The sequence below is a fragment of the Peromyscus eremicus genome, chromosome 13 (assembly GCF_949786415.1).
Source record: "Peromyscus eremicus chromosome 13, PerEre_H2_v1, whole genome shotgun sequence".
Taxonomy (NCBI): domain Eukaryota; kingdom Metazoa; phylum Chordata; class Mammalia; order Rodentia; family Cricetidae; genus Peromyscus; species Peromyscus eremicus.
In genome coordinates, this window is record NC_081429.1 from 29,315,031 (window position 1) to 29,336,938 (window position 21,908).

The window sequence follows — 21,908 nt, forward strand, 5'->3', positions numbered from 1 at the left end:
ACAGAGACCTGCCTACTTCTCTGACTCCCAAGTGCTGAGAATTAAAGGTGTGCACCACCACCGCCCAGCCAAAAATGTTATAAAGGCAATATTCATAAGCTTAGTGTCCTTTTACTGCCAAATAAAGAATTAATGACCTATTTTGTAAAGCCATATTTAGACTTTAATATGAACAAATCTAAGCAAAATGCCAATTGTTTGACGTTAAAAATGCTGTTCGGCTCTGGTATGAAGCGGCTGTGGTCTCTACATAAACACTGGGGCGGCCCAGAACCACAAAGGGATCTCAGCACCAGCAGGCAAATGCACACTGGCCACTGCTCCCTGGAAGTCATCATTTACTGCTCATTCTTTCGGAACGACTCGACAGTTTCACCTGTCTTCCTTGCCCTTAAATCTCTCTGTCACACGGTCTTCCCCACACCCAGAAACAGTCGACCCCCACACCCAGAAACAGTCGACCGCAGATGTGCTGTTTAGAGACAGGCATCTTTGGTTTGAGGCTATGGAGCGAAAGCGCATCCTGGGCCTCAGTTGTGTTAGCAGAAGTACAGCCAAAGTACAAGCTGAGCCTTGATCCTTAGAGGCAGAGAGGCCTTCGTGTTCTTATTTATTTTTGTGTGTGTGAATGTGTGTGTGTGTTGGGATCCAGACTCAGGTTCTTCTGTTTGTACAGCAAGTGGTCTCATTCACTGAACATCTCTCCATCCTTGCCTTCACAGCTTCGTTTTGTTTCTATTAGGTCTACTGTTTGCTGGACTCTGATATGTGAGATCCTGAAGTGGCCAGGGCACCTCTTACCTAGATTTGAGGGTGGTCCTGGATGCATGAAGAATCTCTTTGCTTATAAGAGCCATAGCATGCGAACGACTCTGCCATTGCCCCTGGGACAAATGTCTCTAGGATAGGGCTTAGCGCTGGGCATTGACATTACTGTTTCCACGGATGCTGTGACTTCAGCGCAGGTTCCTGCAGGGGGTGGGGATAAGCTTACAAGGGAGATTTACTTGTACCTCACTCTTGGGTGCATTTCAGAGGTCTTATAATACTGTTTTGTTTTCTTACTCTTCCCACTGTCCCATTTATGGTTCCACAGAAAGGCATTATACCACAGGGGAAACCTGTGGGTCATACAGACGGGAGACACAGGACCAAGGACGAGTTATGTGTCTCATTTGTGCAGGTAGATGTCACGTGGCTGATAGTACAACAGCAGCTCCAGGTGTCATGGTGAAATTCTGGAAGAGTCCTCTTTGCGCTAACTTTGGAGGTGACTTTCATTATCTCTCTTAAACAAAGAAACAAACAAATACCTTTGCCCATTTATTCTTTGCAGCGCTGGGATCAACCCCAACTACTGCACGTGTGAACCAAGGGCATGTAGATTCCAGAAATGCTTCGAGACCTCTGGCTGGCCGGTCCTAGGTTCAAATAAAACATCAGAGCGAGACTCTCATTGGTTGCACAGACAATAGTATGTAAGCAAACTATTCCAGAGCCCAATCGTAAATATGTTTTCAAAACAAATACATTCATAGCTAAAAATAGGCTGTTTGTTTGTGGGGTTAAAAGTCCCTAAGAAGGAAGTAAACCTTTGGTGCTGAAGAATTCTCTCCAGGAAGCTGAGATAAACAATAGAAATCATGTGCTTGGGTGATGCTTGCCCAGAGATGGTATATAAGCCCTGCTCCCAACAGAAGGCAGCATCAGACCATCCTCTCTTCTCCCAAGTCACTTTTCTGCTCATTTGACCTGAGTCCTCTCTCCTGAAACCATGGGTTGCGGTGGCTGTGGTGGCTGTGGCAGCTGTGGTGGCTGTGGCAGCTGTGGCTGTGGAGGTTGTGGGGGCTGTGGCAGCTGTGGTGGCTGCAACAGCTGTACCACCTGCAGGTGCTACCGGGTTGGCTGTTGTGGCTGCTGTGGTGGTTGCTGTGGTTGTGGTGGCTGTGGCTGTGGCTGTGGTGGCTGTGGTCGCTGCTGTGGCTGCTGTGGCTGCTGCGCCCCTGTGGTCTGCTGCTGCCGCCGCACCTGCTGCCGCTCCTGTGGCTGTGGCTCCTGTGGCTGTGGCTGTGGGAAGGGCTGTTGCCAGCAGAAGTGCTGCTGCCAGCAGAAGTGTGGCTGCAAGAAGTGCTGCTGCTAGGAAGACTGCTGGCCTCCGGGCAGGTGCTGGTAGGATCCAGGATCATATACATAGATACTTACATTCATACATACATACATTAGACAGTACTTACTGTAATCCCTCCCACTTCACCTACATATCAAGCTGTGGGGTTTCATAGAAAGAGACCTGATTAGAAAGAAGGCTAAAATAAGTCTGTGCTCTGCTGGAGACACCTAACCATAGATAAATAAGTCAGCCTCTCTGAATTGTGTTCATTTATCTATGAAATAATAAAGTTGAACTCAGAATCTCTAAAGACCTTCTCAACTTCAATAGCAGATACATCTATTGAGTTCTTAAAACTGAACTCATGGTCCTTCTACCTTTACACTTTGAAGATTTAATTCATCTTGAGCTGATACTCACATCACATATATAACTTGAATACTGGGAGCATTATAATGTGTTCCTATTTTAAAAATCCAACACCAATTATAATCTGCATTGTAATGAAAACAGGGCAAAGTTCATGAAGGTCCAGAAAATTCACATTAACGATCTCAGCTGAATGAAAGAATGTATTCTAAGCTGGTGATGGTGCCACATGGCTTTAATCCCAGCACTCAGGAGGCAGAGGTAGGTGGATTTCTAAGTTCGAGGCCAGCCTGGTCTACAAAGCAAGTTCTAGGACAGCCAGAACTGTTGCACAAAGAAACCCTGTCTCAAAAAACCAAAATAATAATAATAACAATAATAATAGGAAAAAAGAAAGAATGTATTCTATTATTTTGAAATGTTTACCTTTGATGGAACACCTGTATTTGTACATCTGCTTACATTGGTTGTATACTGCATGTATCTTGACTTTAAAGTGTTTCCCCCAATATAATTTATCAATAAAACAATAGAAAAATATTGTGTTTCACTGTCTTTGGTTTGATTTTCTTGGTGACTATGTTGGCAACACAGATTTTGAACTCCAGGAAGGTTATAAGATAAACAAAGGTTAGCCAGGTGGTGGTGATACACACTTTTAATCCCAGGACCTTGGGAGGCAGAGGCAGGCATATCTCTGTGAGTTCAAGTCCAGTCTAGTATACTGAGCAAGTTCCAGGACAGCCAAGGCTACACACAGAAACCTTGTCTCAAAAATGACAACAACAAATGATAGAAATGTTTTGACACTGAATATAATTAGGGAAATGCAAGCTACTGAAACAAATAGACACAAAAACATACAGTGAGTCAATAGAATAGAAGTTTTTCTGCCTGATGTCAATAATCCTGGGTAGCTTTAAGTGGGCAGTAAGGAATATGGGCCAAGGGACCTGCTCTCCATTTAGTTATTCAAGATTTAGATTTGAAGAAGGTGCTGACCTGGTCAATGTATGACCTCTGAGATAGCTTAGTTGTTCCCAGTCTATGGTGGAGAGCAAGGTAGGTAAAGCCTAGTGCTTTGCAAAACATTTTGTCTTGAAAGTGACGTGGCTTTCTTTCCCTCTCTTCCTATTGGTTTGAAGTAGTCACATGGTCTTATTTAGCTGTAAGTGGGCAGAGCTGGGAAACACATACTGTGGAGCTGTATAATAGTATGAGAGGAAAATTCATATGTATACGTTCATAAAATTCATAAAAATCAGTGGCTAGTTATGTGTGTCATATGTAGCTCAAACTCTGTCAAGACTATTTCAGGGGACATGCTAAGGCAACTTTGGTGAGTGTTTACTACTTATTCCTACCCCTTGAATTCTTGCTGGAGTAGTTCAACAGGTCAGGCAGCAGACTGCATGGTTAAGACCTGGCTTGACATCATGCAAACCCTTTACATTGCATGGAACTTCCCAGAGATAGGCTAGAAAAGATAGTAGGAGCTGGAGAGTCCTGACTTGTTTTAAAAATATTAAGTGTGGTTCAAATTGTTTTCAAGGGATCTGATGTTATAACCTAGATGAGATCCCTATGGTGATTGCGGTGAACAGTCTTGTTTCTTATGCTTTTCAGTGTCTTCCTAGTAGTCCTTCCTGTACCACAAAGGTGACACTTGCCCCAGGGTCTTCTGCATCTGGAATCTGGATACGCAATGACTAGAAGGACCTCTGAGAGATACAGAAAGCCATACAAGCTAAACTTACTCCTTTCTCTTGCTGTTGAAAAGGAACATGGCGGACACTGAGTCTTCTGTGTTTTGTGGTTCCAATGACAGTTTCACAGATCTCAAGCTGCAGTTGAAGTGACAATAATTAGGTCAGTGTTCCAGGGTTCAGTCACCAGGCTAGAGTGTGTGGTAGGGTGCTGATGAAAACAGTGGTCTCCCAACCCGCACCTAAATCGGAGTGTTTGAACTTGACTGTTCCAGGATCAGTGGCTTGATTTCTCTGCCTTTCTGAAGGCAGCAGAGGCAGCAGCTCCCTCCCAATAGTCCAGTTGTTACAGCCTGGGAAGGCTTCCTGCAGATGAGCAAAGCCCCCAGCCTTTCCTCTGGCCTTTTTAGCAATTTTGCAGACAGAATTTCTCAATGACATCTCTTCTCACTTGACACGGGCAGAAGAATTTCGATTTTTTTTTTTTTTGTGGGTGGCTGACATGGTTACAAGAATGCTTTTCTCATCACTCTCTGGTCAAATTTTAGCCCCTTTTAAAGCCTGACAAAACACTGGTTCCCAGCCCATTTGAATAAACTTCTTTCTTCTGAACATCTGGACTCCTGCTGATTTTGTCATGCTATGTACTTTCCAATAATTGGCTTTAGTAACTTTTGGTTTTAGCTCTGTTGGTTGCAGAAAAATAGAAACTAACTAAAAAGAGAAGGAAAGGGTAATTTATTTATGAGAGTCTAGGACAGGTCTGTAGTCATTCTTTGTAAATGATAAGTTTTAGGCCTCCTGAAGGCCTCTCTGCCGACGCAGCAAACCGAATCAGACAGAATTGGGAAGCCCAGGTTGAATGAGTAAAACGCTCCCAGGCGATTCCCTGCCCGCAGAGAGGAGACAGGGACTTGAGACCAGAAGAACCACAAATCTGATTTCGAGGATGCCGCTTATATACCCTGTGGAAGTGGTCTTTAGCCTTTCTGGGGGAGGAGCTGTGTGGCTTTGAAGGGGCAGGTTTAGAGAAAGAGATGGGGAGGAGAATTGAGATGAATCTTCCACCAGACTCCTTCCAAACATTCCAGACTCTTTGGGTATAGGGATGCCAGGGTGCTAGGGGTTGAGGTGGAGCTTCTACCCAAACAGTAAGTAGAAAACAAGACGCAGAAAGCCACTGAAAGGTCACTTAAACCCCATCCTCTCCGAGCACACAATATGTCCCCCCTCCCCCAAATCGAGTGGACTCCACTCCATCATCATCTTCAATAGTAGCTGTGAAATCTGTGTTCTGGGACGAGAAGGAGGAAGGTATTATAGATAAAGCGGGCTGGCGTTTCTCCTGGATGTACTCATTAGAATTTTACTGCCCACTCACACTCGGGTGTTGCCTAATGACTCACCTTCCAGCGAGGGAACAGAAATGGAGCAGGCCAGTTTAGGCAACCATGGGAGCAGAAGCCATTGCTGCATTTTAAAACGTGGCCTCAGGACATGTGAGAGCCTGGATCCGGATGCTGCTGCTGCTCACGTGGGCCCCTTGTGGACCCACCATCAGCGCAGCCTCCTGTTGGCTATGGTGGCCACTCCGAAAGCATCTGAAGTTTCTCCCAGTTGATTGAGTCTTTCCAGGAGGGACTCACAAGCGAGTAGGAGAGAGCGTGGAGCCACAGTCTGGAAAGAGGAACTGTGGTATGTGGTTCAAGATTTGAATAAAGCCAGACACCATCATCTCTGCTCCATTCTCTCGCCCACTGCTTTTGCCATGGTTTCCATATTTGATCACTTTCCTTCTAAAGACATTAGCCAAACTTTTCTGAGTTTATACCCTGTGGGAGTGTTCTTTAGCCTTTCTGGGGGAGGAGCTGCGTTTGGCGGGCTTTGAAGGGGCGGGTTTAGAGAAAGAGGCGGGTCATAGGTGGGCTGTGTACCAACTATCTACTTTACAAGACTGGAATAATTCAGCATCCAAGATGCTGTATGTGGGCAAACAGCCTGGAATGGAATGCTAATGTTTAGAATAATCAGAAATATTTGTAGAGGAGAAATATTTTCCTAATCTTATACATGTTCATATTCTTACTGAATAACTCCAAAAATAAGAATACTTCACATATAACAATAATATTGAATTATGAAAAGTAGTTTCTTCTAATTGGATATACTTGTCTTTCTACATTTTATAAGGCATTTCAGTAAAGAAATATTTTAGAGGAGTTATGCCACACAAGTCCATTTCTGTCAGTTTTACTCACTATATTCATGTGTAAATTCACCCCACAGCAACCATGGATTTTTTTTTTCTGTCTGTTTTCCTTCATCCTATCATAACATAAAATGATTATTGGTTCCCGTCATAATCCTCATAACGTCCTGGCCTACTGGACTCTGAACTGCTTTCCGAAACTAAATTTTCATAAGTGCTAAACTTTAACCAGAACACTGGGATAAAAGACCAGCCAGCTCCACAAGCGCGGCCACTTGGAGGACGTTTCTGACTGAACCAGGACAACCATGACGTGCTGTGAGGGCTGGACGTCCTGTAACGGCTTCAGCCTGCTGATTCTGATCATTCTAGGAGTAGTCATCAATTGTATACCTCTGGGTATCAGCTTAGTGGAGGGAGATTCGGCTTCTCAAAACCCCATCTCTTGCTATGAGTGGTGGTTACCAGGAATCATAGGAGCCGGTGCGCTGGTGAGTAATACCTATTTGGCTTGACTTGGAGACGGATGTACCAGTTGTTATCCGTGTCTTTAAGTGTGACTTTCAACCTTGCAGCCAACTATGTCTTCATAGGATACGGGTAGGAATGTAGGGTTGCCATTGATTTATGCTGTTATATTGTGAAGAATGATAATTTACATAAAGAAAACTGTGGTCCATCCTAGAGACCTTAAGGCAAAAGTAGAAAGAAGTTGATGGAAGGTGGTTAGGTCATTACCTAACACATTTCTTCACAGGTAGGATGACACTTAGGAATTTTCTTATTTCATATTAAGGATTTTTTTTCTTTTTTTAAAATGTGGTCCTGGGGATGGAACTCAGGGCTCTACACATTCTAAGCCACTAAGTTACACCCCTAGCTCTGGGGGACATTTTAAAATCCATGGCCTCATCTTTTCCTTTGTACCATGCTGATTTCTAGGCATTTATAAGGAATGCCGCAGTAGTAGGAAGTTGCTCAATGGGAATGAGAAACACTTCTGCACATGGGAAGTCTTGAGAGAGCACAGTGAGGCTTAGGCTGCTTCTCAGGGGAGCTGGCCTAAGGCATAGATATTGAAATCCTGGGCCTCTTTTATAAGCTGCTTAGCCACAGTCACAGTGTTTTATCACAGCAATAGAAAGGCAACTGAGACACTCTCTGACCTCACAGACTTTTTGCTTTTGGCTATTACACAGATCCCAGAATGCCATATGGTTTTATAGTTTGATGATGGTGAATGGACCTTCTCTGTTGGGATCTGATACAGAGTGGTACAACACCGAACCCGTGAGTGTTCTTCACAATGAGCCAGCAGAGCACTGAGGAGTCAGGTTTCCATTTTCCCCTCAGAATTCTGATGCAGCCATTCTGGGTAGAACCCACTTGTAGAGTCCAATTTTCAGATCTGGAAGAATGTGAGAGACGAAAGGCCTGTCTCTGGTATATTACCGCAACCCAGTCACTTGTCCCAGGGCTCTGTTTTGGTGTCTGTATCATGGGATTAGGGATGCCGAAACCGACAGTTCAGCACCTAGGAGCTTGTTTGTTTGTCCTATCACTTGTACAGGTGCCTCAGTGATCTAGTTAGTGCCAGAGAAATGAGAGAGAGAGAGAGAGAGAGAGAGAGAGAGAGAGAGAGAGAGAGAGAGAGAGAGAGAGCGCACTGTAAATGTTGACATTACTAGGGTTTTGCAGATAATGAAACATGGAAGTAACTTTTAAAGAAACTCAGAACGTAAAAGAGGAGTTCTCCACTTGGATCACTAATGATTGGAGGAAGTCTTACCCCTTCCTCATTTCACTCTTTTTCTCTCTCCTTCTCTACCCACCCCCAGGATCTTGTTGTGCATAGACATGCCCAGCTTTGAATCAATATATTTATATATGTGTTTTACAGGCAGTTGTGAGCCTCCTGATGTGGGTGCTGGGAACCAAGCTTGGGCCCTTGGTTAGAGCAGTAAGTGCTCTTAATCCCTGAGCCATCTCTCCCACCTATGGGTCACTAATTCCTAGTGAGGATCAGTTTACTGCCACTAGGTTTCTCCTTAAGCTTACATTAAAAACATTCTTTTTTTTTTTAATGATTTCTTTATTTATTCATTTATTATGTATATAGTGTACTGCCTGCATGTATGCCTGCAGGCCAGAAGAGGGCACCAGATCTCATTACAGATGGTTGTCAACCACCATGTGGTTGCTGGGAATTGAACTCGGGACCTCTGGAAGAGCAGTCGGTGCTCTTAACCTCTGAGCCATCTCTCCAGCCCCTAAGAATGTTTTTATGTTGGGGCTGGAGAGATGGCTCACAGGTTAAGAGCACTGACTGGTCTTCCAGAGGTCCTGAGCCCAGCACCCACATGGTGGCTCACAACCATCTGTAATGAGATTTGTCGCCCTCTTCTATATACATAATAAATAAATAAATCTTTAAAAAGAACATTCTTAGAGCTGGGACTGAGGTCAGAGGATTGCAAGTTTCAAGTCGTCTGGTCTATATGACACTGGGTCTCAAAAAACCCAACCAACCAACCAACCAACCAACTAACCCACCAACCAAACAAACAAAAAAATCCCAAACAGCCAGCCAACCAAAACAAAACAAAATCCCTAAGCAACAAAACCTCTTAGGCCACAGTACATTAAACTTTACATATACACTGTGCCCTTTGAACCTATCTGGCATGGCAAAGCCATTCAAAAAGCCTTCCCCACAGGCTGATGGCTTCTTTTCCTCTGCCAACAGGAGTGATCCAGCCATCTGTTTCAGGTAGACACAGCCACAGGAAAAGCTTTTTGTAAAATCTGGGCTTCCTCTTCTAACTGCCGTGCCAGTTTCCAGGCTGAGCAGTGTGAACAACAGCAACGCATCCAGTCTTCTAGAAGGTTCCCTCAGCAGGGCCGGCCTTCTCTGTACCTGGTGTAAGCAGAGTCAGAAGCTGGCCAAGAGCATCTGAGCCCCGGCTGCAAAGCTCCCAGAGTGTCCCAGATGAGATAAGATGTTTAGAGAAATTCAGCTATCTCGAGATATGAATTGGCATTGCTCAAAACACAGGAGAGAATATTTTAAAGATTTGCTATAAGTATTAAAGAGCACTGGGTATCTCCTGTGCTCTTATTTTAGAGAAAGCAAGGAGGCAGGGGAGAAACTAGACAGACCAAGAAGGACAGAGAGACAGAAAGCTTTCATTTGTTGGCATCCTGCTGGGTGTCAACTCTTGGGCCCAATACCGTGCTGTCTAGTTTCAGCTCAACAATCATCTGGGCTGCAATTACCACTTGTACTCTACAGACCAGAAAACAGAAGGCTGAGAATGTTAGCAAGGTCACACAATGGGTGTGAACCCCGATTCTAGATTTATCTAATGCCAAAGCTAGTCGAATACCAGAGTCCTCAATCCCTGTCTCAGGCCCACAGAGGTCAAAGATAAAGAACCATAAAGTAAAAGGAGTAGGAAGCTGAATCATAGAAAGGTCTACACACCTGTGAAACACTTCAGCAAATCTGGACTCCTTGTACTACAGCTAAGTCTACTTTGCTTCCCCCAATAAATATTAACCAGAGATCATTAAAGCATCAAACGGATGGAAAAGTCTGATGCTCTTCATAGGGAGACCCTCAGACTGGAGGCTAGCCCACAAGCAAACAGGTAGACGATGGCAGTGTTCTGAAGGCAAGCATGTTTTCATGATCCTTGGCTGTACAAAAAAGGAGGAAGCTTATCTTTTTTAGGGGGAATTAGTCCTTCATGACATCTGTGAAAATTCTAACTTCTACAGGACAGTTTGTAAAGAAGGAGTCATTAAGGGTGCTGAGCATATGGTCAGAGTCCTTAACTCCTTTGGATGTTGTGACATTTCAAATTGGGATCACTTCAGAAATGAGGGGGTTTTACAGGAAACTACATATAATATAAACTCTGGGGCTCATTACTGATTACTTTATGAGATCATTTATGGTTTTAGGACCAACCCAAATCAGAGGTGACCCTTTTTATCTTTTGAAACTGTAGCCAAGTAAAACATCACGTAATTATCTTGAACATTATCTACTAAGGGAGGGGACGTCAATATAAATGTTACTTGGACAAGCATCAAAAACATTTTTAAATGTTCCTTGAAAAACATGAACAGAAAAACTCTTACTTTATATAAAGTTAACTATAAGCCAGGTCTCAATCATTCTTCTTATTGATTTTACTCATTACATAGGGGTAATTTGTCAAAGGGAGTTATTTCAAATCTTAGTGGGAAGCAAATGGCACCAAGTCAAACAGATTAGATTGCATGCAAAAGCTTTACAAAACAGGGCTTCTGTGTTCACGCTGAGCTATGGCTTTGCATGTTGTTTTCATGTTCAAGAGCCTAGAGGGATCCCCAAAGCTTGAATTCTATCATAACTTTTAACTATCTAAGGCTCTTATGTACTTCCTTTATGAAACTGTACACTTTCTAAAACTGATGGAAAGCATGGGTTCCTGCCAAGAAAATGAATAGTAATTATTTATAAAACAAGAAGAAGCAAGACTGAATTTCATAAAACCTCATGCATTCAAATATGCTTAGGAATTACCAACTTTGCAACCCTACTATTTTTTTTACAAAAGTCCATAGATAATATGCAAATAAGTAGAGTTCCAATAAAACTTTATTTATAAAATGAAGCGACAGGGGCAAGAAGTGCAAATTCACCAGTTCCTGTTCTACGTGATGTGTTATAAAAGATCAGAAGCAGTGTCTTCTGAAACAACCGAAAAAAGCTTAGTGTACAAATGTTGACAAAGATTTCTTTTCCCTTTTCCTCTGGGCTTTCAGCTATGTAGAGGGTGGCTGGGCAGCCACGTGTGTGTGTGCGGTTTCTGAATTAGGAAGGCATCCGTATTCAATGGATAAGCCAAACTTGGCAGCAACACAAAGTGACATGGAGTCAGCATGTGAGAGGATGGGGTGACACGTATTGGGAAAGCTGCCTTGTGAGAGGCATAAATCCGTTCTAGAAAACACAAAGGTAGATGTGGCTTTGGAAGAAAACAGGGGAAGGAACCATTAGAGGGAGCATGTCGTGAGCAAGGGTGCTGGGTCCAGGGGTTGGGGGGAGCATGTGTGGCTGAAACAGCTAAAACCCATCACAGCTAAAAATTCACAAAGGAAAGGAAGCCACTGACATCTGTCCTTTGATGGTACAAAACTCCTAGTTTAGAGTTTCTAGTCATAAAATTCGTAGTTAAGAGTTTCTAGTCATAGCTGACATCTAATTCCTTTTAAAAATAGGAAACTAACTCTTAAGAATATGATACCATTTACAGCTCTCCTCAGCAGTACAGAATGCAATATATACCAGACTTCTGCCTGTATTTATTCCTAGCACTCAGGAGCGAGTTTGAAGCTAGCCTGGTCTACACAGCAAGTTCCAGGCCAGCCAAGGCTACACAACAAACTTTTGTCTCAAACAAACAAACAAAAAACCCAAAGACTTCTAAATACCAGTGTAAAGTAAAATCAGTACATATTAAGGATACAGGAGTGGGAAGGAGCATGTGGGATCAACTGTCATTCTTACATATAGGCTGGAGGAGACTGGCAGGATGCTGGTGGCCAGGGGTGTAGAAAGCAAGGCACGTGGGAGTGATGGTGAATTAGCCCCTGCCAAATGCCAGGCAAACAAAAATGTCAATTTTCTTCTTCCCAGATTGACTTGCTTAACTTATGGGAAATTCGATGTGGCTGCAGGCTGTAGTAATTTGAGAAGGAAGAGGGAGGCGAGAAAAGAGAGGGGAGAGAAAGAAAGGTGGAATGGGAAAGAGAGGATACAAAGATAAATTTTGGGTGATAGAACCAATTCTTTAAGATTCCTTCTAAAACTCATGCCTTCATAAGCTATCCTCTTCTGCTTAAAATCCAGGTGGTTATAGCTGACTCCGAGAAAACAGGAGACGGGAAGCTTCATAACTGCTATCTCAATTCTCACCCTTTCAATGCTTATGGTTGAAACTGATGCTAAGGTTCACAACACATGGACACTGCCCGATTCCCTCTCCTGAAATCAGGAAGATTTTGCTCTCCTGAATCCTGCGTTTCCCCAAGGGGTAGTAAATGGAAGGTGGTGATGACTGGGTTTGCATCTGGTGAGAGGAAAGAGTACTCATCATTCTTGTGACGTTCTTTCCAGGCCATCCCAGCAACAACGATGTCCTTGGCATCCAGAAAAAGAGCGTGCTGCAATAACAAGACAGGGGTGAGTAAGGAGCAGGGGGCTTGGGAGCGGAAGCACGTGAACAGCCAAGGGCATCTGAGCTATCAGCACCTGCTGGGCCTCAGTCTTGGACAAATGCTGTTGGGGTTTGTTAAACAGTCAGGTAAAGAGTGAGAAGACAGTTTTTCTTTTCTCCTAGAAATTTAGCTTTGAGCCAGGCAGTGGTGGCGGACGCTTTTAATCCCAGCACTCGGGAGGCAGAGGCAGGCAGATCTCTGTGAGTTCAAGGCCAGCCGGGTCTACAGAGCTAGTTCCAGGACAGCCAGAGCTGTTACATGGAGAACCTCGCCCCCAAAACAAACAAACAAACAAACAAACAAACAAACAAACAACAAACATCTAGCTTTGGAAACAGCCTTTGGCCCTTTCCTCAAACTTCAGTTCACCTAAAGAATCAGAAGCTTTTCAAATGAGGATTTATGTCACATCCAGAACTGTAACCAACATCATAATACTAAAATACTTGTTTTCAGTAGTATATAAAATGCTTACAGCAAATGTGCCCTCAGTTTTTTAGTACCTATAGAAAGATTAGTTTGCTAGGTTAATTGCACTTAGTTCCAACTTTAATTCTTGAAGTTCTTAAAGGAGACATCAATTATTTTTCAAACATTTAATACCTACCATACCTTAATTCCTCAAAACTCTAATGTGGGCAATGGTCACATCATAGTTTATTTTAATTAATAATTAATTAATTTGATGGGGAGTTGTTTGTTTTGTTAAGACGGGCTCTCTCGCTATAGCCCTGGCTGTCCTGGAACTCACTATGTAGACTGGGCTGGCTTTGAACTTGCAGAGATCCACCTGCCTGTCTCCTGAGTGATGAAATTAAAGACCATGATGTCTGGGAGACCTTGTTGTTGATCAAAACACTAGTAGTCAGAAACAAAACAAAAAACAAAACAAAACAAAAACGGAAATAATTCACCAGGGTAGCACAATAAGTATTTTCTAATCAAGCCCACTGGACTCCCAATTTCAGTTCTTACACTATTTACACCATGAATGCAGGCGGTGGCGGGGGGTGGGGGGGTAAGGTCTAATTCTCTAAGGCAGGGGTAAACCAATGAGAAGCACCACAATCAATACATGGGGCTGAGCTCAGCATAAAGGTTTTAAATCAATGGTTCCCACTCAGATCTAGGGAGGTTTCAACATACCTGCCTATTCATCAAGGGTCTGAAGGACACAATACACAATGCTCAGGAGCTATTAGTTTTCCGTAAGGAAAGGAAAGTGTTCTCTTGCTCCATTTTTGACTTTGAAATAATCATAATCACTAACAACTTTGTGAAACACAAAAATTAATTTTTGGAAAAAACACATTCAACATTAACTTTCTTTTTTTTTTTTTAATGCCAAATTCCACATTTTATCTGTTTGTGTGACTCGGATTCATGAAAGGCACAAACTCTCCCTCCATGGTATTTTCGACTGTGGGTAGATTTAGACCCTCCACCCCTACCCCAAAGGGGCATGTGGCATTGTTGAGTTGGCTTTTAGTTGTCATACTGGACTGGGAGAATGGAGTGATACTAGCATATGATGGCTGGAGACCAGCGATGCTGACTCATCTCATCCTGCTTTGGAAGGGCCCCAATAGCAAAATGCCCACTTCAGTGTGCAGAGCTGAGCAGTTGTGCTCTCCACCCTGCTGACTGATTACTTCAGGATGTTGGCCACTGGCCACTTAGACCATCGGCCAAATATGGATGGAAGAATTGGGAGCCAAGAGCCCAGAAACCAAGCTTTAGGTGGTTAAGGTCTAGTGGAGGTTCAATGCAGTTAGAAGAACTATATACAACAGGAAGAAAGAACCAGGTTTCAGTGGCCAGAAGGAGAAGAAAAGCCCAGAAATATGAAAGTTGAGATTTTGACATTGACAAGACATTGACAAGTGCAATCATCTTTTGGCAACTGTAATTCAACAGCAGACTTTGATCTCTGCCCCTTTTATAAACCCACATCTAATCAAACTGCAGCCTGGAGACTCAGGACCATATGGGGCTAGGGAGATGGCTAAGTCAGTAAAATGTCTTACATCTGAGCATGAGGGTCAGAGTTTGGATCCCTAGGATTCCCATAAAGGTTAGGTACAGTGGAATCTGCCTATAACCCCAGTGTTAGAGGGGCAGAAAGGTAGGTGCCGGAACTCACTGGCTGGCCAGCCTAGCCAAATGGTTGAGCTCCAGGTTCAGTGAGAGATGCTGTCTCAAAAATAAGGTGGAGAATGAAGCGGTAAGGGAAGACACCCGACATCAACCTCTGGTTTACTGCCCCCCCTCTACACACACACGTGAACACACACACATGTGCAGAACACACCCACACAAACATGTACAAATACTATACACACACACACACACACACACACACACATATATATGTACAAATAAGGGGGGTGGAAATCTAGGAGCACAGACTGAGTGAAGAACTGTAGTCAGGAACTAAGTAATAAGACTGTAAGTGCTACACGATACTGCTGTATAACTTGAAACAGATGCAGGACATATAAATGACGTGTGCAAATGTCCCTGCTTTGTTTTCCAGATGTTTCTTTCATCGCTCTTAAGTGTAATCACAATCATTGGTGCGGTGTATTGCATGTTGGTATCACTCCAGGCTCTCTCGCAAGGTCCTCTCATTTGTAGCTCTCCAGCCAACAGCACCGTCTCTTGTGAATTCTCATTGAAAAACTTAAGGTGAGTAGCATTTTGTCCCGTTGTCTCGCATAGCTACAGCTGGTTATGATGCACAACGCTGGGCTTTTCTCTGTTCTGACTTCTGGGACAAACATTCTTAGGGACTTAGTAAATGAACACAAAAAGGTAACGTCTCACAAAGAAGTGGAGGGGCTACCACAACCCAAATGCTCTAGGTATGGTCTCACCTAAATGGTCTAGTTGATCTCAGGTGGCTTATACTGTCTTGTAAAAATTCATGGTTACATGTGGATGTCTCTTAAAAGTTCTGGGAATATATACTTAATTTAAATCCTTGGGAATAGTAATGGGTGAGTGAGGGGAACATTTACTTTCTACATGTCTGCACTAATTTTTTTTAAGTTAAATTTTATGCATGTGAGTGTTTTGTCTACGTTCAAATGTCTCACATTTGTACAGTACCCACAGAGGCCAGAAGAGGGCACTGTACCCGGAACTGGAGTCACGAATTTTTTTTTTTTTTTGTGGATGCTGAGATCTAAACCCAGGTCCACTGCAAGAGCAACAAGAGCGCTTAATTGTTGAACCATCTCTCCAGGCCCTATTATTATTATTACTATTATTATCATTATTATTGTGTGTTTTGTACTGTGAATGTAGTATCTACAGAGGCCACAGGTGATGGATTCCTGTAGAATCAGAGTCATGGGCAGTTGGCAATTGTGAGCTACCCCTAGTGGGTGTTGATAACTAAACCTGGGTCCTCTGGAAGGACAGTATGTGCTCTAAACAGCTGAGCCATCCCACCAGTCCCTAATTAACCACTAAATTTGTAAATCACAGATGGTTTCATTTTGCGTATGGTGTTCATGAGTTTGCAATGTTTGTTGGTATGCATGTGGACAGATGTGCACATGTGTGCCAATGCATAAGGACGCCAGAGCTTGATGATAGGTGTCCTTAATTTTTCTCCACATTATTTACCAAGCCAGGGGCTCTCACTCAACCTGGAGCCTGATGACTCAGACAGCCAGCTTGCTTCAGGGACTCCCTTGTTAGCCCTCCCCAGCGCTGGGATTACAGGGGGCCACCCTATCTTCTTGTTTCTTATATGGGTGCTGGAAATTCGAACTCTGATCCTCAGGCTTTCCCAGCGAGTGCTTTATTCATGGAGGCACCACCCTAGCCCTTTACTTTTAAAACTTAAAAAAAATAAAACACAAGAAACAGTAGCTAGTAGGTACTTGTGGTCATGCTATGTACTTATAGACAGAAATAAAAATATTTAAGTCATGTAGCAATGTATTACATTGGAAGTTATGTATACATGGTCCACTGAGACAATTCTATGGCTGAATTTAGGCATAACTTGCAGAAACAGAAGACCAGTCTAATTCATTAGCTACCTTTAACTAGCCATTTAGTTTGGGAAATCCACCAGATTTAACTTTTATACTTTTATCAAACAACTGTTTTTACCCATTACCTACTTTTTAAAAAGTCAAAATTTGTATTTTGACTTTTTACTAGTAGGGACAATTTGAACTCCCAACCACAGCTACTGTACACATTTAACCCTTAAGTCTACCGATATAGTGGGTCGCAGTCCAAGCTTTGAGGACAACAGCACTGAGATAGGCCCTCCCAGTCTAGCTGAGGAGGCCAATACAATAGGGCAATCCTGTAGTCTCAGGCAAACCCACAGTCTCACAGGCTATGCGTTGAAATACTGTTATTTTCTCAGGTCCAAAGTCAGTCTAGAAATGTGCACCCCCTAAGAGTACTCCATTTTATTCTGATAAACAAAAAATAAAAGAAAGCCAACAAACAAAAATCATCTTGAGACAGATGTGTTAGGACTAAAAGCTGCTCGCTTTATGTTAGAAGAGGCATATATCATTTTAATCAGAAGTATTTGAAATGCTGTGACTAAAAACCATTCACCTGGCCTCAGAGCAGATCTAGGTGAAAAGCTCAGTTGTGTGCATGTTTGTTCACTTTCCACCTTTGGAAAGTAGAACGGCTGCACGGGACAGGTTCAAATACCTGACATAGTTGATATTTATCTTCATCCCGACATGGGAGAGCGTGCATCTTATGTAGTTCACCTTAAGATCAGGTGTTCTATGGAGAATGATACAATGTGTGATGAGTAAGGGTTTTAAGATTAGGGCTATGCTTATGCGCTCGGAAAACCAGATCTTAGCTCTGCTTTTTGTACACAATCTTTAAAACTGTACACTGGGTCTTACTATACTGGGGCTTTTATTTTGTTAACAGGCACATTTAGCCCTTCTCTTTTTCCCCCCAGTGACTTCCATCCTGAATCCTTCAGTCTGCAATGGTTCTTCCAAGACTCTTGTGTTTCTCCTACTGGTTTAAAAAACTCCAGCAACAGTGACATCATCAATAACTGGAGCGTACCCAACTCTAACTCTGAAGAAGACAGACACAGGATTTTCCACTTCTCAGTATTTCTCAGTCTCCTGCTTGTTGGAATCCTTGAGCTCCTGTTCGGGCTCAGTCAGATACTCATTGGTTTCCTTGGCTGTCTGTGTGGTGGTGTCTCTAGAAGAAGGAGTCAAATTGTGTAGCTTAAAGGGTAATAAACTAGAATATCAGTACTTTGAATAATTTGAAAATTGCATTTAAAATATATGCTTTTATAAGTTCAATGACGAAGCATCATCTGGAACACCGTGTCATTTCAGTGCAATAGTTGTTTTTGAAATCGTCTTTGAAGCAACTTTACAAAACAACCAACCTATCAAACTGGACCAGAGTGGCACATGCCTTTAATCCCAGTACTCAGAGGCAGAGTCAGGCAAATCTGAGTTCGAGGCCAGCCTGGTCTACAGAGCAAGTTCCAGGACAGTTAGGACTACATAGAGAAACTCTGTGTCATGGGCAGTTGGCAGTTGTGAGCTGCCCCTAGTGGGTGTTGATAACTAAAAACAAAGTCAAAACCATTAAAACAAACAAATCAACCTTTCACATATAAAGCATATTGTACATGCTTTATGGAAAAAAAGTCATCAGTGGTTGGTATTGGTGAGAAGACAGCCAAGCTTTTTTGTTTTTTCCCTGTGAGTTGAAAAAACTTCTTAGATCTGATAATACTTTGATGGTTATAGAAGTAGGTATCTTAGTCTTAAGAAATATATATTTATATGTTTAGGGAGGAAGGCCATGTTTTTAAAATACTTTACCCCCAAACCTGAAGCTGACAGAAAAAATGCTGTATTTAGCTGATAGGCACATGGCAATTCATTCTACTCTGCTTTCTTTTGTTTGTATCTTTTCATGATTTATGATAATACCTTGAAAAAAATCAGTCTTTTAAAAGCTGGTTTCTATTTATGCTGATCTTTAAAAGGCAACAAAAATGTATTTATTGTATCAATATGTTATGGAACAGAGAAAACTAAAAACCTACAATTTTCTGAATGTTATCACTCCTGCAATTGATTTCCACTTTTACCTCAATTTTACTGGGCTTCTGATTTTCAAAGTGCTCCTCGGGCAAGCACTTGCTCCTCCTGCAGAGAACTGAAGTCTGCTTCCCAGCAGCCACACTGGCATGTCTCAGCAGCCTGAAACGCCAGCTCCAGGGATCCAGGACCCTCTTCTAGACTCCAGGGCAACTATGCACACACACACATACAAATAAATAACTCAGCCTCAGAAAGTGATTTTTGAAGAGAACTAGACAGATAGCTCAGCATTTAAGAGTACTTGCTGCTCTTGCGGAGGTCCCAGTATGTACATGGTGGCTTACAACTATCTCTAATCCAAATTCCAGGGGATCCAGTGCCCTATTCTGGCCTCTGTGGGCACTAGGCTCACATGCATTTACTTAAACAGCAGGCAAAATACTCATAAAGTAAAAATAAATAAATCTTAAAACAAAACAAAACCAAAAAAACCTTGACGGGAACTGAAATACCAATTATAACCGTCCAAATAAATGAGTACATCCAGAACTTGGAAGGCTTTTGATAGCGCAAACTGCATGAAGAAGACCTTTTCCCTAAGCCACTCCTCCCCCACATACCTAGTACTACTTAAGGCTTAGCTTCAGGATATTCTTTAGTCTCCTGTGTACTTGATCACAACTAACCAAGTCAACACTCACCCGAGCCAGGAAGTTCTCCTGAAAATTGAAGGTCTTTCTGTCTACCACAGAATTAAAAAGATCAGGAAGCACTCCTTCCCATCCATTCATTCATCAGCCTTTGTCCATTTTTGCTCTTCAGTAAGACCTCTCCTCCCGATCCTTATCTCTACACCACTCCCCCCCCCCGCCCCCCCCCCCCAAGTGTCTTATCTTTGGTTGAGTCCTTTTCATCCTCCAGCACATCATGGCTATTAAGAGTTTGACATTTACTTGTCAAACCATCTAATGACATCTGGGTTCTTTTTGCCTTCTTGTCTTAGTTTCTTTTCCCGTCGCTGTGATGAAAATATCCCGACAAAAGCAACACCAGGAGAAAGGGTTTATTTGGCACAAAGTTCAAGGTCGTCCACCACAGGAGAAGTCAAGGCAGCAGGAGCTTGGGAAGGGGCTGGTCACATTGCATCCACAGTCAAGGAGCAGGCAGATGAACACTAGCTGGTGCTCAGCTCTTTCTCCCACTTTATATAATCCAGGAGACCATGTTGGGGAGGGGGGGGAGGGAGAGGTCCCAGCCAACAATTAACAAAACAAAAGCCTTCCCACATTAACACAATTAAGATAATCCCCCACAGGCATGCCTACAGGCCCATCTCCCAAGTAGTTCTAGCTTCATCAAACTGAGGCCACTAACTATGACAACTCCTCTATGGTGTTAGTATTTTCTTCTTTTTAATTTTGAGTATGGGTATTTGCCTGGGTGTATGTCTGTTGTGAATTATGTGTGTGCACATGACTGAGGCAGTCAGGTCCTCAGACTGGGATTACAGATGGTTGTGAGCCATCATGTAGGAGCTGGGAATTAAACCTGGGTCCTCAGGCAGAGCAGCCAGTGCTCTTAACCACTGAGCCATCTCTTCAGCCCTGGTGTGATTCTGACACTGCTACACTGCACTGTCCCACACCGGATCATAAGCTCCATGGGTGCCAGACCATGTATTTTACTTACTTCTGGTGTAACCAGTGCATAGCACAGAGTACCTGCTACAAGGTAAGTTTTCTGCTGAATGAATGCTAGCTTCAGCACACAGACACCAGTGAAGACAATGCTTACTAATTAATACCAAACTGCTAATAGACATGAAGTAAAAAGATAAAATAAATGCCAGCTCACTGTACTTGGGTAAACAAATTAGGATCTGAGATGGGTCTTGGATTTTTCCATCACCTTGGAAAGGAGTGATGAGAGCCCCTGCTCAGTCAGAAAGAGAGACTTAAGACTCAAAAAACAAAACAAACAAACAAACAACCAACCAAAAAGACCTCTGGCGGTCACGTCATCGGTGGATGACAGCTGGGTTATTTCTTTGCTCTTTAGTCTTATGGGAACTGATGTTACAAATTGAATACCTAACGCCCACAGACCACCTGAAGTTAGTATCTTTTGAGGGCATTTGATCTTTGATCTGGTACCAAAATAGCAAATGCTTGTCTGTATACATATGAACAGCACCCTTTCCCACCCAACACTAAAAACAATCATTTGCAAACTCCAATGTCTCTTATCTCCAAATTCAACCTCATTTTAGAACATATTTGTACAGTTTCTGAATCTAAAACTCATTTTTTTTAGCACATATCTCAAGTTCCTCTTCCTCAGTACAACTTTTTATAATACTCATTCTTTAAACATCTGTTCTACGCCGGGCGGTGGTGGCACACGCCTTTAATCCCAGCACTCGGGAGGCAGAGCCAGGCGGATCTCTGTGAGTTCGAGGCCAGCCTGGGCTACCAAGTGAGTTCCAGGAAAGGCGCAAAGCTACACAGAGAAACCCTGTCTCGAAAAAAAAAAAAAATCTTTTCTACATTTACACAATTATTTGTGTGCTTATGATGTGTGTGGATGTGCATGTACCAGCACAGTGCTTGTGGAAGTCAGAAGACAACTTCCAGGGTCAGTTCTCCACTTTATATTCAAGTTCCAGGGTCTGACAACAGTACCTTTACCCGGAGTCCTCATTATTTACTATACTTTCTTCTCTCCCGTATCACTGACCACAATCTGTCAATTCCTCAAGAACAGAAAATGCTTCTACAATATTTCCAAAGGCAGAAAGACAAGTGTTGGAATTCTGAAGGTGGTGTGATCATTTCTGCTCTTTGTAGTTCTTCAATGCTCATTAGCCCCAACTGTATCCTTCTGTCCCTCCAATCCCTGGAATCTCTGTTCTCTGCTTATGGAAATGTCCATCTGTCTCTGCTCCAGTATCTGCCAAATATTTCCTGACTATCCTGACTAGGATTCAATTTGTTCCTCTTAATACCCCTTCCCATGCCCCTTACCCCCAAGGAATAAACAACCTTTTCCTAACCATTTAGCAAGTAAGTATTACAATGAGAAAAATGATACAGTTTTATAAAAGTTTTTGGTTTTGTTATGAATCACTTCGATAAAATCAATAAATTAGCAAACCATTTACA

At 42.8% G+C, this 21,908-nt stretch overlaps 2 protein-coding genes across 2 annotated transcripts; both read left to right on the forward strand.

Moving 5' to 3' along the window:
• Window positions 1–1,774: 1,774 nt before the first annotated feature.
• Window positions 1,775–2,140, forward strand: LOC131923519 (small cysteine and glycine repeat-containing protein 1-like). The gene has a single exon (XM_059278609.1). The coding sequence runs from the start codon at window positions 1,775–1,777 to the stop codon at window positions 2,138–2,140; it is 366 nt and encodes a 121-aa protein (XP_059134592.1).
• A 4,543-nt stretch (window positions 2,141–6,683) lies between these two features.
• Window positions 6,684–18,631, forward strand: Tm4sf20 (transmembrane 4 L six family member 20). The gene is made up of 4 exons (XM_059278608.1): window positions 6,684–6,885; window positions 12,564–12,629; window positions 15,201–15,352; window positions 17,625–18,631. The coding sequence occupies exons 1-4, from the start codon at window positions 6,703–6,705 to the stop codon at window positions 17,905–17,907; spliced, it is 684 nt and encodes a 227-aa protein (XP_059134591.1). The 5' UTR covers window positions 6,684–6,702; the 3' UTR covers window positions 17,908–18,631.
• Window positions 18,632–21,908: the final 3,277 nt, after the last annotated feature.